The sequence below is a fragment of the Tamandua tetradactyla genome, chromosome 8 (genome assembly GCF_023851605.1).
Source record: "Tamandua tetradactyla isolate mTamTet1 chromosome 8, mTamTet1.pri, whole genome shotgun sequence".
NCBI lineage: Eukaryota > Metazoa > Chordata > Mammalia > Pilosa > Myrmecophagidae > Tamandua > Tamandua tetradactyla.
This window is the reverse complement of record NC_135334.1, coordinates 124,307,035-124,329,479: the sequence shown is the minus strand read 5'-3', so window position 1 is coordinate 124,329,479 and position 22,445 is coordinate 124,307,035. Positions and strand designations below refer to the sequence as shown.

Below are 22,445 nucleotides of genomic sequence, written 5' to 3'. Positions count from 1 at the left end.
TATAATCATTCCATTCTTGTTATATAATACAACAATATCACATAGTTGTATATTCATCAGGATCATTTCTTAGAACATTTACATCAATTCAGAAAAAGAAATAAAAAGAAAACAGAAAAAAATTCATACATATCATATCACTTACCCCTCCCTTTCATGATCACTAGCACTTCAATCTACTCAATTTATTTTAACATTTTCCCCCTATTATTTATTTATTTTTAATCCATATGTTTTACTCGTCTGTCAATAAGATATATAAAAGGAGCATCAAAAAAAAATCAAAAAAAAAAAAGGAGCATCAGACACAAGGTTTTCACAATCACACAGTCACATTGTGAAAGCTATATCATTATACAATCATCTCCAAGAAACATGGCTACTGGAACACAGCTCTACAGTTGCAGGCAGTTCCCTCCAGCCTCTCCATTACATCTTGACTAACAAGGTGATAGCTATTTAACGCGTAAGAATAACCTCCAGGATAACCTCTCGACTCTGTTTGGAATCTCTCAGCCATTGACACTTATTTTGTCTCATTTCGCTCTTCCCCCTTTTGGTCAAGAAGGTTTTCTCAATCCCTTGATGCTGAGACTCAGCTCATTCTAGGATTTCTGTCCCATGTTTCCATGAAGGTCCACACCCCTGGGAGTCATGTCCCACGTAGAGAGGGGGAGGGCAGTGAGTTTACTTGTGTTGGCTGAGACAGAGACAGGCCACATCTGAGCAACAAAAGAGGTTCTCTTGGGGGTGACTCTTAGGCCTAATTTTAAGTAGGTTGAGCCTATCCTTTGTGGGGTTAAGTGTCACATGAACAAGCCCCAAGATTCATGGCTCAGCCTATTGCTTTGGTTGTCCACACTGCTTGTGAGAATATCAAGAATTCTCCACTTGGGGAAGTTGAATTTCCTCCCCCTTTCTCACCATTTCCCCAAGGGGACTTTGTGAATACTTTTTTATTCACTCTTCAAATCACTCTGGGATTTACTGGGGCATCGCTCCAGACAAACTTAGAAAATCTCATGCCCTTCTCAAGATTCCATGTACTTATGGTGTTCAATTAAGCTATTCACATAAGTTATATTATGAAATACACTTGACTTGTATATTTATGTCCCTTATGAGGGTTTGGGAAGTTTTCCCCCATTATATCCTCAACTACTCTTCCTAGCCCTTTACTCCTCTCTTCTCCGGGACACCACCAACTCTTATATTTGTGTGCTTTGTTTTGTCTAGCATTTCCCTGAGTTTCCATTCAGTTTTTTCCTATCTTTTTTGCCATTTGCTGTTTTGAGTGTTCAAAGTCAGTTATCCTGTCCTCTGTATCACTTATTCTTTCTTCGGTCTCTTCAAATCTGGTGTTGTCCATCTCTAGTATGTTTTTTATTTGGTCAACAGAGTCTTTAATCTCTGTGACTTCCACTATTTTTCCATTTGTTCTTTCAAATTCCTCTTTGTAGTCTTCTACTGTCTTCTTTATCTCCTTTATGTCATTTGCTATCCACTCATTTTATGTAGTAGAGTTGTATGAACATCTTTGAATAGTTGTTCCAACGTCTGTGTCTCCTCTGGTGTTTTAATTTGGCCCTTAGGCAGGGCTCTGTCTGCATTGTGATATGCTTAGTGACCTTCTGCTGCCTTTGCGGTATGTAAATATCTCGATTGATTTACTTTGGGAGTTGATTTATTCCAGCAGTCTAAGGCCTTGTGTTTGTGGGATGGTTGTACAGCAGGGAGCAGGGCAGGGGTGGGGCTCTCAGTGCAGTGATTTCTTTCAGGGCATGTATGGGTGCAGGTTGGGGATCTTATGCTGGTGCTTGTGAACGTGGGTGCCCAGTGGCCAGGAGGATGTAGCTGTGCGGGTGCAGTGTTCTGGGGTGGGGTGGGGGTAACCTAGTCTAAGGCACGGGGCCCTTTGTGCACATGCCAGAGCTGTGGCAGGAGGTCGGTGTTATGTCTTCACGGATTGGGGGCAGATATTACCCGGCTGTGCCCTACACAGTCTTTTAACAATCCTTCCCTTGGACAATTTTTCTCAGTGCTCACAAGAAGCCTGGGAGATAGGCGGTGGTTGTCCCCTCAGATTTAGACACAAAAACTGAGAATCCAAGAAGTTAAAGTGACTTCTGCAGAATCATTTGGATGAAAAGGAATAGCCAGGCCCAAATGAAGGGTCCTCTGGGCATCTCCTTCTCTGCACTGCATCCTGCCTCAGGCAATGTTGTTGGATACAGAACACGTGAGCTGGGGTGACAGGGCAAGGACAGTGCTTTTCTCATTTTTGTTCTAATAACGCGTAGCCAGGGCACACTGAAGTATTCATTCATGCAACAAATATTTGTTGAGCACTTCAGTAAGTACTAGGCACGGAAAATACAAGAAAACGAGCAAGGCTGTCACGGTTCCTGAACTCGGGGGGCTGCGTAGTAGTGAAGGAGACAAACAGAAAAATAAGAAATTTCACAGTGAAAAGTGCTACAGGGCGACATGGTAGGAAACGGGGCGGTAACTACAGGCACCCGAGCTGTCCTAAGGAATGAAGGACAGCATTCGGCACCAGACTTGCGCAGCGTTGGTCGCCCGTGGGCTTTAGGCGCAGACGCTGACCACTTCGGGACCTGCTGTCCAGGACGCGCCACGGCAACCGCGGTGGAGAACCCGTGGGAACTCTCCGCTTCCGCCGCTCCTCCACGTGGGGTCGCTGCCCCTGCCAAGCCCACTCCCTCTCCTGGACACCTCCAGCCTGCGCAAGCGCCGGAGTAGCGGCCCGGGTAGTGCGGGGCGCAGAGCCCACCACGGGGCGCATGCGCTCCCAGCCCTAAACCCCGCCCCGACCCCAGCACCGGCTCGAGAGCGCCCGCCGTTTCTCCGGGAGGGGCTGTGGGCGGGGCCGGGCAGGAGGCGCGCGCTGGTGCGTGCGTGCGCTCGCCGTTTCTCCGGGCGGGGTGGTGGGCGGGGCCGGGCAGGAGGCGCGCGCTAGTGCGTGCGTGCGATCGCCGTTTCTCCGGGCGGGGCTGTGGGCGGGGCCGAGCAGGAGGCGCGCGCTGGTGCGTGCGTGCGCTCGCCGTTTCTCCGGGCGGGGTGGTGGGCGGGGCCGGGCAGGAGGCGCGCGCTTGTGCGTGCGTGCGCTCGCCGTTTCTCCGGGCGGGGCTGTGGGCGGGGCCGAGCAGGAGGCGCGCGCTGCTGCGTGCGTGCGCTCGCCGTTTCTCCGGGCGGGGCTGTGGGCGGGGCCGAGCAGGAGGCGCGCGCTGGTGCGTGCGTGCGCGCGCGCGCGCACCGAGGGCTGGTGGTGAAGCCGGCAGCCCCGACACGTGACTGGGGATTGACTCGCTCGCTGGTTGACTCGGTCTGTGTGTCCGTCCGCGGGTGCCATCATGGCGGACGCCGCCAGTCAGGTGCTCCTGGGCTCCGGGCTCACCGTCTTGTCCCAGCCGCTCATGTACGTGAAGGTGCTCATCCAGGTAGGTGTCGCGCCGCGCCCAGCGCTGCCCCAGGGTCCCCGCTGCCCCAGGGCCGACTCCCCAGCCGCGGCCGCTCGGCCTACCGGGCCGGGCCCTTCCCTCCCCTTCGGCTGCCGACCTGCCGGGCCCTCCCCGCCCCGGCCCCCCGCCGGGCCCTTCCCTCCCTCTTGCCCCCTTACCGCCTTACCCCTTGCCCCCTGCCCCTTACCCCTTGCCCCCTTACCGCCTTACCCCTTACCGCCTTACCCCTTACCCCTTGCCCCTTGCCCCCTGGCCCGAAGTGTAGTGCGATGTCTGAAGCCGACTCGGCGCCCCTGGGGCCCCTGGCGGAGGGGACGGCTCCGTGCGGGGCTCTGAGACGAGCCCTCTGCCCTGATTCTCCCAGAGACGGGGCTTAGGGGCATTCGGAGCCCTCGAAGCAAAACCGTGAATATCCCTAGTGCTGATTTCACACCGTCTCCGTGAAGCTCTCGTGATGATTGCACAGTAGCACGTCCACGGAGTTGTTCAGTTGGAGGGTTAAGAAACTCAGTAATAGAGTGAAAAACCAGATCCTATCGCATTCATTCTCTCAGGTATCCCTTTAGCACCAAAAATCCTGAATATATTGTGGAAATTAAATAATGATAAACTCCAGAATGGGCCGCACCAGATTGCAAACGACGCCGGGCTCATCTGATATGAGCTCAGGAACTTGCTGGTTTTTCACTGGGTCCCCCAGCCCTGTCTGTTGACCTTTGAGTGTTGACTGACTTGTTGTCACATGTGCTTGATGCTGGCCTGGGGATCTTCTGGTTCTGTCCCAATGTAAACAGTGCCCCAGACTTATTCAGGACATAGTTTTGAGCCTCCTTAATAAACTGTGATTTTCCTAATACAAAAGTTCCCTTATTCTCTTCTCAGTTTGACATAAAATGTATCTCAGCTACGGGAACCAAACTGAAGCTTGGAATTTAGTAAAACCAGTCTTATTTGACAGAATAAAAAACTGACAAGGATGATATTTTTCATCGTTGCCTTGAAAACATACATTACATTTTTACTTTTCACTGAAAACCATAACCCTAACTTTGCTCTTTACTGAAGGCCTTGCAGCCAAGGTGCTCTTGGGCACACTGCTCAGTACTGACCAGCCTTGTTTTTGAAGGTGGGGTACGAGCCTCTTGCTCCGACAATAGGACGAAATATCTTTGGGCGGCAAGTGTGTCAGCTTCCTGGCCTCTTCTGTTACGGTAAGTGTCCTTGATTTACTTGGCCTTGGATGATGTTGAGGACTGTGATGGGCAGGAGTTACTGAAAGAAATACATAGCTTTCTTAAGGCAAAGAAGGCTTGTTTCTGCGAAATTTCTTTGTAACCATTTTTTCTGACTAGTGCTTAGATCTCCAACTTGTGTCCTTAGCTCAGCACATTGCCAGCATCGACGGGAAGCGTGGGTTGTTCACAGGCTTAACGCCAAGACTGTGCTCGGGAGTCCTGGGGACTGTGGTCCACGGCAGAGTCTTACAGGTGAGTGGAAGGCCGCGTGTCTTCTCATAGACTCAGATTACCTTTTATGCACAAGGTGCTCTGCTGGTCAAGAGGAATTTCAAAGAAATCTTTACCTTATTCTTGAAAAATATTTTCTTGAAATACACATTTTTAGTTCTTTCCTGGGAAATGAGGGGAATTCTTGCACAATAAATTAATTGATTTTGAGCTCTGTGACCTTCCTCTGAACCAGTCACTCTGAGCAGAAATTAAATATATTTGATTATTTGGTCTCCTAAATGGCTCAGTTTATTTCTTTGAGGGAGGAAGGAAGCTGACTAAAGCGTGTGTACAATTTCATGAAGTTATCCAGGTGTATTTCTGGTGTTACCCTAGTGAAGTATTTTCTGTTACAAGTTGAAGTAGACATACAAACCCGCATAGTGATCACGCACGGGGAAAGGGACCACGTGGATGGGGTGGGTGGGGTCCTGGGGTACAGGCAATCACTTTGCTTGACCTGGGTCATGGCTGCATAGGTATTTGCCATTTGATTATTTATACTATACATTTCTGCTTTGCACACTATTCTGATATATGCATTAGCGTTCATAAAGTGTAAAGTCGAAGAAAAGAAAAAACCTTACCAAAGTGCATATCAACTACAGGGTATTGATTACTGCAGGGAAGAGGGAAAGGGATGAGGGCTGTATCTGGCATTTATTTTAAGAAGACGAGAGATCTTAAGCAAAAAAGACAAAATATTAGTATCTAGGTGGTGGATGCATAGGTAAATTATTTTCTTAATTTTTCTGTGTGTTTGAGATATTTCCTAAAGTGTTTTTTAAAACATCAAGACTTATATGTATCTCTTTCTTAATGATCCTTTTGTTTCTTCAGCTTCTTTGTAGGTCAAGTGCTAAAGCTTGTAATATACTTTGGTTTGTGATGTTGCAGTTGCCACTATTACAATGTTAACCTTTAAGGCAGTCTTGTATTTAGAATTGGTTCTGCAAACAGATCGCCCTTTGCTGTATTGTAAAGGTATTATAAATAAGAATTCTGTACCATTTAGAATATAGTTGTTCAGCATAAGTGGGTGTGAGAATGTAAGACTAGTAAGTTTTCTAGTCTGTTATTCTGTCTCCTTTTGGCACAGAGGGTGTGTTTTCCTCTGTGCTATAACTTTCAAAAAATGTAGCGGTATATTGTAACTAAATGTGTACAGTACTTTCAACCTATATGTCAAATGTGATAAATTCGAAATCTTACCAGTTGCTCATTTAAATAGAACTTCGTACAGTCCTCAGTGTGCTTTTTTAGGCTTTAGCATTCCCCCAATTCTAATGTTTTATCATCTGATGAGCAAATCATGATTTTGTTAACCAGTTTCCTAATGTAATTAACTTAGATATGAATTGGAGAGGTTATTTTAGTCAGCTAAAATACTATTTTATCCTTTAATTGTTTTATTGTTCTTTATACTTGTCATACCTGTGGACTGAATTTAGAAGCACCATGTCAGGTCAGAGTAATGAAGTCCTACTGAGCTTGTTCGATTATTTTTGATAGGTTGACACTACTCTCTTTTCTAGCCATACCCTGTTTGGGGTGCTGATACCCAAGTGAGATTTACATGTGGAAAAGCAGTTATCCTTCACTGTTTGAGACCAAGTTCCTTTATATAAAGGAAAAGTAAGACAAAGCTGAGATAACTGTACCCTGAATATGTTTCATTGTAATCAAATGAAACACAGCAGGTATTAAGTCAGTATCCAGACTAGACCGCTTCTCTAGTCAGGAGAAATGACCTAATCAGGATTGAGGAAACTGCTAAACTTTACAGGAAATCTATGTATTTGAACAAGAATTAAACTGAAGTCTGTTCAGAATAATATAGGCAAGACATATAGACAATTTTAAAACAAAGTCTAGAAATAAGTTGTTTTGCTTTTTGCATGGGCAGGCACGGAGAATTGAACCCGGGTCTCTGGCATGGCAGACTAGAACTCTGCCTGCTGAGCCATTGTGGCCTACCCCAGAAATAAGTATTTTTAGAGGCCTGAAATTGTTAAAATCAATTCTGGCAAATTGGAATTTGGCTGAAAAATATTGCTTTGCTTAATCATGACATTTGTCTTCTTGCCTGTGATTTTTTTTTTAATGTATTTATCTTTACAAAAGAGAGTTGTTTTATTTTTAAAGTCTGGCATAGTTTAGAAACTATTTGTAAAATATCCCACAAATAATATTTCCTCTTCCCATATAATCTGGGCTCTGGCAGTATTCATGCTCTGTTCTCTAGAAGTTTTTTTCCCCTTGCTTACTTTAGAAATAGGTGATACAAAAGGAAAAGTGGGGTGATGTCAGCTATTCAGACTTAGCACCAATTCTCTGTTCTTCTGTACAATGAAGAAGAAAAGAGTTTTGTCCTAATTTGGTATTGGTTCTGCTTTTTCCACAAGAAGAGTAAGCGCCCTAGGTTGTTTTTACCAGCTTATTTTCTGTTGAATGTGTATGTTTATTAAATAATGTTGAATTTTTTTCCTTTTTAAAATAAAAGTTTTCATAAGCACTTGCTTGTTTCTTCAGCTAACCAATATATTAAACTTAGCAACATGATAATTGTAGAAATTGCAGTTGATTAAATAAAATTTATTGGAGATATGCAACAAAAAAAAAACTTCAGCTATTTTGCTTTCTGCCAATAGAGATTTCATTTTATGTCTTATTTCACATGACACCATGGTATCTTAATCACCTTTACTTTTCTTTTTGCTTCTGTAGCATTACCAGGAATGTGAAAAGGTTAAGGTATGTTGGAGCTGGTTTCTATGTACGGGCCCTTTCCCTTACAAATTATTTTTGCTATTTGGTCTTTTTTAGGAGGCAAGTCAGTTTCCCTTTAGTCTCAGTGAATGTTGGCATGTGGGGTGGTTACCACTTTAAACAGCTCTACTGAAAACCATTAGAATCACTGTCTTCTTTGATTGTGATTTCCAGGAATTAGGACCTGCAGATGTGCAGAAAGAAGACTCATCATCCTTTGACCGAGTTATTAAAGAGGTAAGAGCTGAATTATATCTTAAACACTGTTTCCATAAATCTGAGTGTATGCAGTGTGGCACTTGTGGAATCAAGATCATCAGACCTGCATGCTCATTTTCTATTCCCAAGTGAAATTAAATGTAATTCAGGCTTTACTATATGTAAAACATAAAAAAGAGAGAGACTCAGTCCTTGCTGTTTGAAATAGATGCACTTGAGCAAAATTAACTAAAGAGGAATCTCATTTTGCCCACTCATTTCATTTTTAAAATTGAAAATGTTTCTACAAAAAAATCTAATAGAGTTGAAAACCTCTGGCACAAAAACATGCTAAAGCAGTGGCCCAGTCCACTATGTGATGGACATTACGTATCCACAGATGCTTTTGCAACTTAATCTGGCTTGGGAATATTCCTCGTCAACCATTTCCCACACCCATCTTTTGCCATTAGACTTTCTTTCATGCCTGACTGCATTATTTATGGCTTTCAAAATGACTTTTTTTAATTTCTTAGACTTTACGTTGTCTGATTGTCTTTAATGAGGGCACAGTTTTCCAGTAAATGCTGCCTTCTAAAATAGATATTTCAAAGCAAACTGTACTAACGGTCTAGGCATCAGATGAATTGGCTCTGCTTTCTGTAAATTTTCATCAGATGAGTTTGTTTGAAAGTAAATATATATATAGTAACATGTATTTTGTGTTCTCTTAGTTGGCTCATCCCGTTCCACAGTCTCTTTTCACAATTACCACTGGAGGAGGATGGGAGGAGCCTTAACTAAGTGACTAAAGATAATGTTTAAATGCAGAAATGGTTTACACTCAGAACTGCTGTGCTTACAACCCCAGGATCTGCCTCCTGCTATTGCAGTTTAATTTTCTGTACAGCCTCTTGACAAAGTCCCAGACTAGAAGGATAAAGTAGGATAAACGCTGCAGCTCTAAGATGCTGCTTAGTTGTAGGGTTGTGATCATAGAACAAACCAGAATTGATGTGTTCTCCCTGAGGTGTTGGTGCAGACTAACTAGAGCGTGACGCCTGTCTGGTGTCGGTGCCAGAGTCTCTGAAGTCACACGCAATAGAAAAGCAACTCAGCAGCTAAATACAGGCCTCAGTTTTATTCCAGCTCTGTGGCTATTTGCAGGTGACCCTCCCTGTTTCTTTGCTTTTGTTTTTCTTACCTGTGAAATTGAGGAAATAACAGGAACCTACTTTGCAGAGATACTTTGAGAAGTTACTATGACAGAACACTGAAATCCGTGATAGGACGACAGCGTGGTGTATCGTACCCCATTCAAGCTGCCCTTCCTCATTTCCGGGCAGGCGTGCTGTGTTGCTCACTTATGACCCCTACCCACATTCCTTCTCGTGAGAATTTCAGTGTCAATTATGTAGATTTCAGAAGTGTATCTTGATTATTTCTAGACAACTCGAGAGATGTTGGCTCGTTCTGCTGCTACCCTCATCACACATCCCTTCCACGGTATGTTTGCAGCTGATAATTAAACTATGATCTCGCTTCTCTTTTTATAACCCAGTTTCTTTTCTCTTAGATAGATGTGATATGAGAGTTCACGAAAGTGCCTTGCCTGCATGTTTTTGTTTGCTTGCTTTGGCTTTTATCCAGATAACAGAGTGTCTTTAGGTGCAAAAACCAGTTTTTTTCAGGGCTATTAAAATTTATCTCAACATAGTTTTTTGTTGTTTTTTTTTAATTCCTCAACATAGTTTTAAAAATCTTTTTTATGTTCTCCAGTGATCACTTTGAGATCCATGGTACAGTTCATTGGCAGAGAATCCAAATACTGGTAAGTGTTTTGTTTTTCTAAATATTCGAGGAGATCTCTTTTTTATTTTTTCATCACATAGTTGTGTATTCATCACCATGATCATTTTTAGAACATTTGCATCACTCCAGAAAAAGAGATAAAAAGAAAAAACTCATACATTCCATACATCATACCCACCCTCTCATTAACTAATAGTATTTCAATCTACCCGATTTTTTTTCTTGTACCTCTTATCCCCCCCTCCATTATTTATTGTCATTTTTTTACTCATTTGTCCATACTCTGGCTAAAGGGGGCATCAGACACATGGTTTTCACAATCACGCAGTCATTGTAAAAGCTCTGTAGTTACATAGTCATCTTCAAGAATCAAGGCTAATGGAACACAGCTCAACAATTTCAGGTACTTCCCTCCAGCCACTCAAATGCACATAAACTAAAAAGGTATATCTATATAGTACATAAGAATAACCTCCAGGATAACCTCTCAACTATGTTTGAAATCTTTTTGCCACTAAAAGATTATTTTGTCTCATTTCTCTCTTCCCCCTTTTGGTCAAGAAAGCTTTCTCAGTCTCATGATGCTGGGTCCTGGCTCATCGTGGGAGTTCTGTCCCACATTGCCAGGGACATTTACACCCCTGGGAGTCAAGTCCCACATAGGAGGGAAAGCAGTGAGTTCACCTGTGGAGTTGGCTTAGAGAGAGAGGCCACATCTGAGCAACAAAAGAGGTTCTCTGAGGGTGACTCTTAGGTATAATTATAAGTGGGCTTAGTTTCTCCTTTGCAGGAATAAGTTACATAAGGGCAAACCCCAAGATTGAGGGCTCAGCTTATTGAATTGGTTGTCTCCACTGCTTGCAAGAAAATCAGCAATTCCCCAGATGGGGAAGTTGAATATTTCTTTCTTTCTCCCCAGTCCCCCAAGGGGACTTTGCAAATACTTTTTTTTCTGCCCGTATTACTCTGGGATGTTTTGGGTCACCACACTAACCTGGACAAACCAAGAAGATCTCATGCACAAGATCTCTTGAAGAATAATTCTATTTTACATTTGTTTGATACCTTAGAATTTATAGAATAAATACATAAATTCTATCTTATGCCATTTGCTCCTCACCAAAAAACAAAACAGAAAAAAATGTAAAATAGGAGAAAACCTGCTTGGGCAGGTTTAGAAGCCTGCCTAGGATCTCAAAATAAGTTGCAGAGCCACTGTGGCTGGATTCACCCTGACTCCCTGTGACTACACTCCTCAGTAGTGATTTATTCACTTCGCTCTCCATATGCAACTGTCTTTGCAGGGTAAAAGTGCTAGAAATGTAAGGGGCTGAGATGGGGGGGCATATAAATTTGACCTTTTCATAAATGATTGTTAAAATTACTTTTTATATATCTCCAAAATAATTTTAATGTCTTTTACTTTTCCTTTTTTGTTTACTTAGTGGACTTTGTGAATCCATAGTAACTATCTATCGGGAAGAAGGCATCTTAGGATTTTTTGCGTGAGTACATGTTGAGTTGTGTGTCTGATTTTTGTGTGAATGGAAAACTTTAATAAAAATAAGGACGGTTAATCTTTGTTTAATCCTTGGGGAAAATATTCTTTTGGGATTTAGTTTATGTTAAGTTCTATTTAGGCCCCTTCTGACTTAAATCCTCTGGTTCTAAAGATCCCAGACTTTTAATTCTGGACATTTAAAACGTTTGTAATGAGGGTTTATTTTGTTCATTTGTTTTAGCAAATATTCAACTTTCTGCCCTTTTACAAAGTTTCCATTTTTATAAAATGAGGGAAATTAATTTTTTTTTAAATGGGAAACTCATCTAATATGTATTTTCCTTATCCCAAGGCTATATTAAATTCCCTTGAATTAACTTTGAAAGAACTGAGGCTACTACCCTCATTCTTCTATTAACCAAAACAAAAACCGTAGACTGTTAACTGAATGGTATGTTTCCAAATACTCAGTTGTATTTATATATCATAAATAACTCTGAGATAGGCAAGACAGCTATTATTACTTCATTCCAGATATTTTTTTTAAATTTAACACTCAGGGAAGTCCCTATGCTGCTAGTTGCGTAGCTGACTGAAGATGGAGCTGTCGTTTGAAGTTCTGGTCTTCAGTCTGCGGTGGTTTTCCCATCACTGTCCTGTGCTGCCTCACCTGAGTGAACCAGGCCTAGGAATGTGTCTGTTCTAGTTCACTGGCTGCTGGAAAGCAACACACCAGAGATGGATTGGTTTTCAATAAAAGGGGATTTATTTAATTAACGTATAGTTCTTCAGAGGAAAGGCAGCTAACTTGCAACTGAGGTTCTTTCTTACATGGGAAGGCACAGGGTAATCTCTGCTGGCCTTCTCTCCAGGCCTCTGGGTTCCAACAACTTTCCTGGGGTGATTCCTTTCTGCATCTCCAGAGGCCTGGGCTGAGCTGCGAGTGCTGAGATGAGGTATGCTGAGCTGCTTGGGCTGTGCTACGTTGAGTCTCTCATTTAAGCTTCCAGCCAATTAAATCAAACATCATTCATTGGAGCAGGCACGCCTCCTAGCCGGCTGCAGATGTAATCAGTAACAGATGAGGTTCACATGCCATGGCTCATGTCCCCAGCAACAGAACTAGGCACCTTCACCTGGCTAAGTTAACATCTGAATCTGACTACCGTGTCCACTCCTTGTCAACTTGACAACTACACACATCACCTTAAATGATATTAAAGTGACAAAAATTCTCTTCTGGCTGTGGACCTATGAATCTCAAAACAAGTTATCTGGTGACAATATGCAAAGAAGGACAGTCCCAGGAAATGAAAATTTTCATAGGGAGAAATTGGAAGGAACACAGATGTCACAAGACCCAAATAGTTCTGAAAACCTGCAAGGCAAACTCCATTGGATTTCAAAGTCTGAAAATCATTTATCCTTTGGCTTTAGAAAGTGACAGTCCCACCCTTTCCAAGGGCCTATGCAGTGGCCCACCTCTTTCCTAATTAATCTCTGGGATCACTGAGGAGACCACATTTTTCTCGGCTTCACCCTCTCCAAGCATTGGGGTCACACCTGGGCTCTCTGCCATTTCTAAGGTGCATGCTCAGCCCCTCCATATGGTAGCAGCCAGGCTCTCCCCAGTCCCCAAGGAGCATGCTGTACCTTCTCCAGGGCCTGAGGCGGCACAAATCTTCCACTGCAACAAGATGGGAAACTCACCCTCTCCATGTATATGGGTGGGTCCACTCTTCTGACCTGAGGTTTCTTGGCTTCAGACCTGAGCTTCCATGGTTCTCACTCTGCGAATTCCAATTTGTCCCTTTTGTGTCCCCCTTTATCCAGATTGGCAGTGGTTCCATTTACACCAACAGTCTCTTCAAGCACTCCAGGATTTTCCATCATTCTTCTCACAGTTCCTCCAAAATCTTCCCCTTATGCATCAAAAAAAACGTTCCAACATATCTGGTATTTGCAAACTGCAGCAGCACCCCACTTCTCCAGTACCAAATTATATTAGTTAGGGTTCTCTAGAGAAACAGAATCAACAGGAAATATTATAAATACAAAATTTATAAAAGTGGTGACCATGGAAACAGAGTCCCAAAATCCACAGGGTAGGCTATGAAGCTGATGATTCTGCTGGAGGGTCTGGACGAACTCCACAGGACAGTCTTGCTGGCCGAAGCAGGAAGAGAACCTGTCTCTTCTGGCTCCTCCTTAAAAGGCTTCCAGTGATTAGATTAAGCATCACTCATTGCAGAAGACACTCCCCTTTGGCTGATTACAAATGAAATCAGCTGTGGATGCAGCGGATGTGATCATGATTTAATTGTATGAAATGTCCTCATCGCAACAGACAGGCCAGCACTTGCCCAACCAGACAAACAGGTACCGCCACCTGGCCCAGTTGACACATGAACCTGACCATGACAGTGTCCTTTGATGTTTCTCAACCATATTGATGCTTAGGCCGTTCTCACTTTGTAATTTTTCTCATCTTTTACCCTGCCTAATTTGAACATCAAATAGTTTAATCCCTTCTCCAAAGCACTCGGCAAACTTTTGACCTCCAAACTTATAGTAACTGAGCCATTGGGCATAGAAGATAGCTGACCCACATTTTAAAAATAGGAACCAAAGTACTAGAGATCAGCCTCAGGTACACTATATTAACGAGAATGACCTGGGTGTGGGGGCTAGAATCTGGCATTCAATGTCTTTTCAGTTCCCTAGAATGTCTTAGAGAAATATTGTATGGAGTGGATTGTTTTTGTTTTACTGACCACGTCTCTTGGTTCTTCTTTTCATTGTCTCTTCATGTAGGGGTCTCATTCCTCGCCTTCTGGGTGATGTCATTTCTCTGTGGCTCTGTAACTCACTGGCCTACCTCGTCAATGCCTATGCACTGGATAGTGGGGTAGGTTGTGACCTTGAGGGGATGTGCTGGTGCTGAGTCTGTTGTAGACTGTGGACAGCTGAGGTAGCTTTAAAAGTAGGATAGAGTTTGCTGTGTACCAGACTGACCCTTATACATAAATATATTTTGCCAAAAACTCTCGGTCAAGTTTTCAAAGGCTAACGGAATGATCCATCTTGTGTACCATAGAGAGACGCAAATAAAAGGTCCCTAGGGTATGGCAGCATCTGCCCAGGGGACCCAGCCTCATCTCTGTGCTGCAGGTAGATCACTTCTTCATTGGTATCTAATTTTGGAAGACAACAAGAAAGCAGAGTGCGAGTTTTATATATGTATCTAGGAATTGTTATCAAATCTAATGTGTTAAAGGAACTCCTATGTTGGGCCTTCTAGAAACCTCAGCCTGGGAGTTTTGGGGAATAAGCCTTTCTTGAAATAACATTTCCCCTGCTTCAGCAGAGGTGGAGCCTCTGTGTACACAGGTGGCCCCATAATATGGTGGAAAATAAAAAACACCAAGGGGTCTGACTCAATTCATGTTGTTAGCATCTTGAGTGTAGAGACTCATCTCCAAAGTATCTCATATATAAAATTAGATATGTAAATATTGAATTGTCCCTCAAATATACTGTAAATACAATTTTCCAGGGACTGTATTTCTAGGACATTGAAAAAGGTTACCAATCTCGTCTCATTCGCTACTACATTTGTCCCTAAACCTTTTTTAAATATTTTTACTGTCACATCTTAAAAAAGGTACAACGTTCTTGACGTACAGACATTCTTGACATATAAACATACAATACATGGTGTACAATCAGTGGCTCGCACTGTCGTCACATAGTTGTATATTCATCACCGTGATCATTTTTTGAACATTTGCATCACTCCAGCAAAAGAAAGAAAAAAGAAAAAACTCATACATACCATACCCTTTACCGCTTCTTCTCATTGACAACTAGTATTTCCATCTACCCAATTTATTTTAACCTTTGTTCCCACTATTATTTTTTTATCCATGTTTTTTACTCATCTGTCCATACCCTGATAAAAGGAGCATCAGACACAAGGTTCTCACAATCACACCAGTCACATTATAAAAGCTATATCGTTATATAATCATCATCAAGAATTAAGGCTACTGGAACACAGCTCTACAGTTTCAGGTACTTCCCTCCAGCCTCTCCAGTACACCATAAACTAAAAAGAGGATAGCTGTATAATGCATTAGAATAACTTCCAGGATAACCTCTCGACCCTGTTTGAAATCTCTTAGCCACTGACACTTTATTTTGTCTCATTTCTCTCTTCACCTTTTAGTCAAGAAGGTTTTCTCAGTCCCTTGATGCTGAGTCCTGGCTCATCCCAGGATTTCTGTCCCACACTGCCAGGGAGGTCCACACCCCTGGGAGTCATGTCCTACGTAGTTAGGGGTAGGAGCTATTGAGTTCACCTGCTGTGTCAGCTTAAGAGAGAGAGGCCACATCTGAGCAGCAAAGGTTCTTGGGATAACATTTAGGCTTGATTGTAAGTAGGCTTGGCCTGTCCTATGCAGGGATAAGTTTCATAGGGGTGAACCCCAAGATCAAGGACTCAGCCTATTGATTTGGTTGTCCCCACTGCTTGCAAGCATGTCAGGAATTCTTCGTATGGGGAAGTTGAATATTTCTTCCTTCTTCCTAAATCATTTTAATCGGATATGTATTTCTTTGGATCAAATTGATCATTTTGACCACTGCCTTTTTATGCTCATAGTATTTTATTTTTTTTATTATCAGAATTCAATTTGAAGCTGTCAGACTGTTGAGATAGACTTATTGATCTGGTTGAGGACAGCTAACTGTTAAAATTAGCTTAATTTTCTTACTCATTCTGATGAAGGCTTTTTTCCTGTTTTAGGTTTCTACCATGAATGAAATGAAGAGTTACTCCCAAGCTGTCACAGGAGTGAGTTTTTTAAAATCCTTTTAACCTTCTAGGAATAGTTTTTTTTGTGTGTGTGTGTGTGTTTTAAATATGGCCCGTCTTCACTTCTCTAACGCAACCAGACATCTTTCTGAAAGTCTCCCTAAATTTGTTACAATTTGTCAGAGGTAAGAATAATCCACAGTTCCCGCCTCTAACTGCTGGATTATAGTAACGGCAACGTCACCTCACGTGATTTGATGCTGCTCAGCTTTCGGAGGGTGTGTGGGCCTTTCTCATCACGCTCTGTCCTGCTGGTCTCACACTGGGGAACTTCACCCTCTTTAACCATTAGGGAGTCTTTGAATACTTGACTTTTGAAAGTGGTTACCATTTTTTCTGGAAAGATAGAGGTTTTCAAATGCTTCATTGTACTTAAAGTCATATTATTTTTTCTCTTAAATAGTATACTTCAGTTTTATTTGAACGAGGACTCAGTCACAGGGTTAAAAGACCGGCCTTTTGCTACAATGTTGGATGTAGCACTATGCTAGGAGGAAAAACCATCCCCAGGCTCAAAAATGTATAATTTAGGTTTTCTGTGGTATTGCAAAAGCCAAATGGATGTTAGAATTTTGGGCCGCAATGACATATGGCTCTGGGTCTTTAAGAGAGAAGAAAGAACAGAAGAAAACTAGGAATTACCTAATAACTGATCTATCCTTATTACCATTTACAGTTTTTTGCCAGTATGTTGACTTATCCCTTTGTGCTTGTCTCTAATCTAATGGCTGTCAACAACTGTGGGTAAGTGCCTTGCATTTTCAGCTGAACAGTTGTCTGCCTGTATGCCTCAGTGCTGGAAATTTGGGGAGGAAAAATACTGTTGATGCCACTACTAGATTTCCTCATTTTTTCCTCTATAAGTCCCATGCAGCAGCAGGTGCATTAGGTATAAGGAGCTACTGAAAGTCCTTTTTTGGAATAGCGGGCATTAATAAATATTTCACAAGCACTTATAAATAGTATGCCAATAATTTAAGTCCTGTTCTCAGAAAAGCAAGGTAATTATCACATTACTCTATATCTTTCATTTTTAATTTTTATCCTCCTTTTAACGAAAGTTACAATAGGTACATTAGGGATTAAATGGCACCTGTACCTATTTTTCCTAGAGGGCTTCATGGAGAAAGTGAGTTTTGAAGAAAGAGAAAATTGGAAGTTTTGTCTGAGGGAAATTTGTTGGCCTTTTATCATATTGGTCAGAAAACACAGGTGGTGTCCTGAGCATTGTCATCTTTCCAACTTCTGAGTGCCAGGTGACCACTAAGTTAGATCAGGAATTTCCTCTAATTTAATTCAAAACTCTGTTCCAGTATGCTGTGCCTGACACAATATGCCATTAGATGTGACATTGTTTTCAGACAAGATATCTGATGGCTGTGTGGAATTGTAAGCAGTTTGACAGTCACATTCCATTCCATTTGTTTTGTGAGTTTGTGGAGCAGCTGCTACTTTTTAGCCCAGAATGTTGGAAGGATAAGTTAAATGTATTACTATTATTATTCCTTAGAATTTTTTTAGAGGGAAAATGATTGTGGTTTATATCTGAGTAGGAGCATATAATTGCCACTGTTTATTATCATATTTAGGGTCCTTGTGAACACAATTAGATTTTTTTTTTTTTTACATATTTTTTATTTACAAAAACAAACAAACACACTTAGAACCACCAACAGTGGCTATCTCAGTTAGCTTAACCGCAGGTATATTTAAATACAGTGTCCATATCATCATCATAAAGCTTGTGTTTTCGCTCAGCAGTTTTCATAAACCACACAATTAGATTTTAAACCCCTTTTTTCCCCTACTCTTTAATCTTATAATTGCTATATTTTAGAGTTTCATTTGTCTGCAAATGAAAAACCCAGATTTTTAGAATATGTGTAACTGATGGAAGTTTCTGCTTATTTGTTGATTCAAAACCTAAATATAGGGGGAAAATCCTTTTTGGATGCTCAGTCTTCCCACCTACCACCCCCCCACCCACCCCCACCCCCCTGCTCCAATATAATTTTTAATTAGAACCTAAAAGTGCCTCTCACTTGAGTAGCTAATCCTTTTTTCTGTTTCAGGCTTGCTGGTGGATCCCCTCCTTACTCCCCAATATATACTTCTTGGATAGATTGCTGGTGCATGCTACAAAAAGAGGTATTTATTTCTCTCTCAAATTTGTTTTGTTTCTGTTTGCTTTCTTAAGTAATGTCTCTGGAATCCCAGGTTAGTGCTTATGGCTCAGCCTTTAGTTCCCAATTATTTTGCCCTTTGCAGTGTTCCATATATCACTTGGTGTAATGTGATACTTTAAAATCAGCAGTAGGGATACTAAGAAGTAAGAATCCCTAGATACGATCTGGAAGCCTTTTGAGTGATCTATTCACACTGCAACAGGGTTCAGGTAGACAGCTGCCCTGTTTGTTAAAATAATGGTTCTGGTATCAGACTCTTTATTCCCCAACTCCCTTTGTTTTTTTTAACGCCTCAGAATCTCCTTATAATATTCACGTGTTTTCCCACAATAAAAATGAGGAAACTGAGAATAAGAACTTGATAATTATGACAAACTGATTGTCATAATGGTGTTGCTTGAGCTGGTGTCTCACTTTGGGGCTGCAGTTAGCGGGTGGTTTTGTCCATACTTTAGTGCATTATTTTTTACTGCTGTAAAATGTGTCGTATGCAACCAGAAATTCTTGATCAATTTAAGTAAAGCTTTACTGGGAAGTAAAATAAAGGATGGACTGTGGGCTAAATTTAGCGTGAGATCACTTAAAATGACCATCAGTTAAAAGCTGTTTTTGAGTGGTAAATACTTTATAAAGAATTGTGGAAGAAAGTTTATGAAGACGCTCGCTGTTGGGTGATTTCACGGCACTAGCGAAGCATGTGAGAAAGGCCCTTGTCCCCAGAGCCCAGGCCTCGCCAGCCTGAACTCGGAATGAAAAGGTACAAGTGCCGCTGTGCTGCTTCTCAGCTGGGCGTCCCATGAGCCCTCCTGTGATTCCAGACTGAAGCACCTGAGTGGTTTTGGTACAGTCCTGATGTGAACATTCTGGGTTTCATCCTGAACTTTATCCCCATGATGAATTGTGATCCCAGCTGAAAGGAAAGACGGCCTTTCCTTCCCTACTTCCTCTGCTAGCAGAAGAAAGCAGAGGGTGCTTTATTAGGGTGTCAGGCACGCCTTACCTGGAAACAGTGGTTCCTTTGAGTGCTTGAGGTAAAGCAAATCTTTATTGGACATTTACCACGCGTCAGGCATCACGCTAAGAACTTTCCACGCATCAGCTCGTGTAATCCTCAGACAACCTTAGGTGCCATCGTTTATCATCCCCATTTCTCATTTGAAGAAACTGGGACTTAGAGCAGTTAAATCCAGTCACACCACCCAAGCTCAGACGAGCTGTGATTTGGGAGCACGGGGATCTATACCTTCAGAGTCTACTCAGAGACGCTCACAACACTATTACTTTAGTTGTGAGACCGTGTAAGTACCCCTCAGAGGTCTGACCGTTTTATTAAAAAATGGATACAAGCTAGCACCTGAGTATTAGGCACTACTCTTTCTAATTAAGTCAGAAATTCTTGCCTTATCTACGAGGCAAAATTTTAGTTGGTCGTTACTTCCACAAGCGCTCAACCTGGGTCGGGGATGCAGACCCAGCCCTGCGGGGTGGGCATTACCATCCTGTTCCATCCCAGGGCTGCGCCCACTGCGCCCTGCCGACTGGGGTGAGCCGGCTTCATCTTCATGCTGGACTTTACTTCTGTTTATTTTATTTTTCAGGGAAATATGAGCCGAGGAAATAGCTTGTTTTTCCGGAAAGTCCCCTTTGGGAAGACTTACTGTTGTGACCTGAGAATGTTAATTTGAAGACGCAGGGTGGGGGAGCAGTGGCGTTTCTGTAGTCCCAGATGCACAGAATTATGGGAGAGAATGCTGATTTCTATACAGTGGCGCACTTTTTTAATAATCATTTAATCTTGAGAAAATGGAGTTGTTTGGTGTCTACCTTTTTTGTTCTTTTCCCCAACAGAACACAATATACTGAGAGTCCCTCTGTAGTTACTCTTCAGACTCTTTTTTTTTCAGACTCCTGTTTTACTTACACAGAAAAAAGTTGCATTTTCCTAGAGCTGCAGGCAGATTGTTATGTGATTTGAATCTCAACTTTAAGGTTTTATAAAATGAAAAGCAGAACCCCAAGAACAAAGATAAACTATACGAATTACTTTTCTTGAACAGGCCCTAAAAAAGATAAGCAGCATCCACTGGAGTCTGCCTCCCAGTCTGTGCTTCTCAACGCACATGATTACCCCTGTGACTCCTCCTTCAAACAAGGACAGTTACAGACAGTAAGCAAGATTTGGAAAGGAAGTATAATGACTTGTGTTTTGAGAAGAAGTTTTGTTTTCCCATAAAATCTGAAAAAAAAAATAGTTCTCTAAGAACTAAGTCTTTATTGTATATAATCTTTTGTTCCTCAGTCTTTGTTTTTCTTTCCTTTTTGTTGTTGCAGAAGGTGAGGGTTTTTTCATTTTTAAAAGCAGTTTCTGTGCCCCCATATCTAGTGAGGGGAACTTAAGTCAAATCCATGGGAAGCTCAGGACATTGAACAGCTCGCATGTCACACCCTTGGTCAGGCGTGTTGACAAGCATTTGTAAGAGAAAAAAACACAAGAAATAAAATTCAGCTCAAGCATATAACTCCCGTTTACTCAGGCCTTTTAAAAAACAGGTTGAAATGTTAGAAGATGAAAAATTGACTGGAATGTTGCCAAATGAGTAAGGCTTTAATTTGCTGCATCTCAGACTTCTCTCCCAAAGCAGGGCACCCACCGGGAGAGCGGACACTCAGGTCCTCCCCTCGGAGTCCCAGGGTACAGCTTGAAGCCATGAGAGGCTTAGCTTAAAGCACCTGTGGCTCTTACTTTGGTCTCAGAAAGTAATGTAACTTTTATATCCTGTTCAACATTATCTGCATTTTTTTTTTCATTTTAAAATGTTTTGCGTTATCTGCTTTTTTCCCCAAAGAAATGTTCAGTAAAGATGGTCTTGGAAGGTGTGCCATGCTTACCCTGTGGCTCGTGTGCCATGCTTACCCTGTGGCTCGTGTGCCCAAGGTGTACCATGCTTACCCTGTGGCTCGTGTGCCCAAGGCGTGCCATGCTTAACCTGTGGCTCGTGTGCCCCTGCCCCCGGAGCAGCTCTGGCTGTGGTACGCAGCCTGCCGCCAGAGGGCGCACGGGCTTCGGTTCTGCCTGTGCAGGTGGGGCCTGGGAGTGCTTGAAACACTGGTCAGAAGTCTGAGGTTGACCAGTAAATGCAGTAGGTGCTCTCAAGATATACAAGCAAATAAATAAATACATAAATGACTCCGTAAATAATATAAACCAAGATAAGGATTACCTGTTGAGCTGCACTTTTGAAACTGGGTAAATGGTTGGTATTGGCTGGTGCCAGGCTAAATTGCCAGAAAAATATTCTCCTAGGGAGTGTGATGGTCATTGTAGCCTCCACTGAAGAAAAGAAGGGGGGATTTCCTGGAGCTTTTAGGTGCTTGTAAAAAGTCAACCTTAGGATGAAAGAAACTTTAAACATAAACCCTGCACCCCACCCAAACATACCCTGACACTTTGCTGTAACTTCCTGTCCCAGAAATGAGCTCCTTTCTGTCTAGCCACTGAAGTTTTTCCTACACTGTAAGACTCAGTTCTGGTGCTGTCTCTGTGAAGTCTCATCGTCCCAACAGGATGAGGGCTTTACTTTCAAACTCTGCTCCCAAAGCACGTAATTATAGTAGAAACTAAATTGACAAAATGGAAACTACATCCAGTGCCCAGTTCAGGGTTTATGCAGCAGTGGCTTCTCCCTGAGTTGGAAATGTGTGGAAAATACTGTATCTGGCCCTTTAAGACAAGCCCGCTAAAACGAGCCAATAAAGCTGGCTGGCCAAGAACAAGACATGAAGGCGGCCAGCAGAGGCCAGTGTAAGGTGTGATGGTGAGTAAGGGAGCAAAAAAGAAGAAAAATTGGGGAGTGTGACTGCCATACTTGTCGTCTAAGTTTTAATTTTCATAATCTTTAGTAGGCTGGGACCCCATTTTAGAAATAAAATGAGATTAAGTCAATTACCCAAACATGTAGTTTGTAAGCTTCCGAGCTAGATGAAGCCTAGATCTGTCAGAGCCCACAGCACGTTGTTTACTGCTTCGTGAAGGCTATGAAATGCTGAGAAACAAGCAACCAGTAAACCAAAATGATACATAATCCATCCATTCCCTGAAAACAGAAAGGATCA

General features: G+C 42.3%; 1 protein-coding gene across 2 annotated transcripts; it reads left to right on the top strand.

Annotated features, from left to right (window-relative positions):
* Positions 1–3,266: 3,266 nt before the first annotated feature.
* MTCH2 (mitochondrial carrier 2) lies at positions 3,267–21,220 on the top strand. Of its 2 annotated transcripts, none has more exons than XM_077114641.1 (13): positions 3,267–3,461; positions 4,609–4,693; positions 4,863–4,969; positions 7,718–7,744; positions 7,934–7,996; positions 9,406–9,463; positions 9,737–9,788; positions 11,215–11,274; positions 14,085–14,178; positions 16,078–16,125; positions 16,823–16,890; positions 18,219–18,294; positions 20,390–21,220. In XM_077114641.1, exons 1-13 carry the CDS (start codon positions 3,375–3,377, stop codon positions 20,501–20,503), a joined length of 939 nt encoding a protein of 312 aa, XP_076970756.1. In that variant the 5' UTR covers positions 3,267–3,374; the 3' UTR covers positions 20,504–21,220. The 2 variants fall into 2 exon arrangements, with proteins under 2 accessions (XP_076970756.1, XP_076970757.1); XM_077114642.1 differs by lacking the exon at positions 20,390–21,220 and adding an exon at positions 19,931–20,140 and having other exon boundaries at positions 3,270–3,461.
* Positions 21,221–22,445: the final 1,225 nt, after the last annotated feature.

Bases quoted from the DNA above. Each gene is read 5' to 3' on its own strand.
- MTCH2 (XM_077114641.1), top strand. From the start codon at position 3,375: ATGGCGGACGCCGCCAGTCAGGTGCTCCTGGGCTCCGGGCTCACCGTC. The intron at 9,464-9,736 runs GTATGTTTGCAG...TATGTTCTCCAG, and splicing joins CATCACACATCCCTTCCACG to TGATCACTTTGAGATCCATG. The intron at 11,275-14,084 runs GTGAGTACATGT...CTCTTCATGTAG, and splicing joins GGCATCTTAGGATTTTTTGC to GGGTCTCATTCCTCGCCTTC.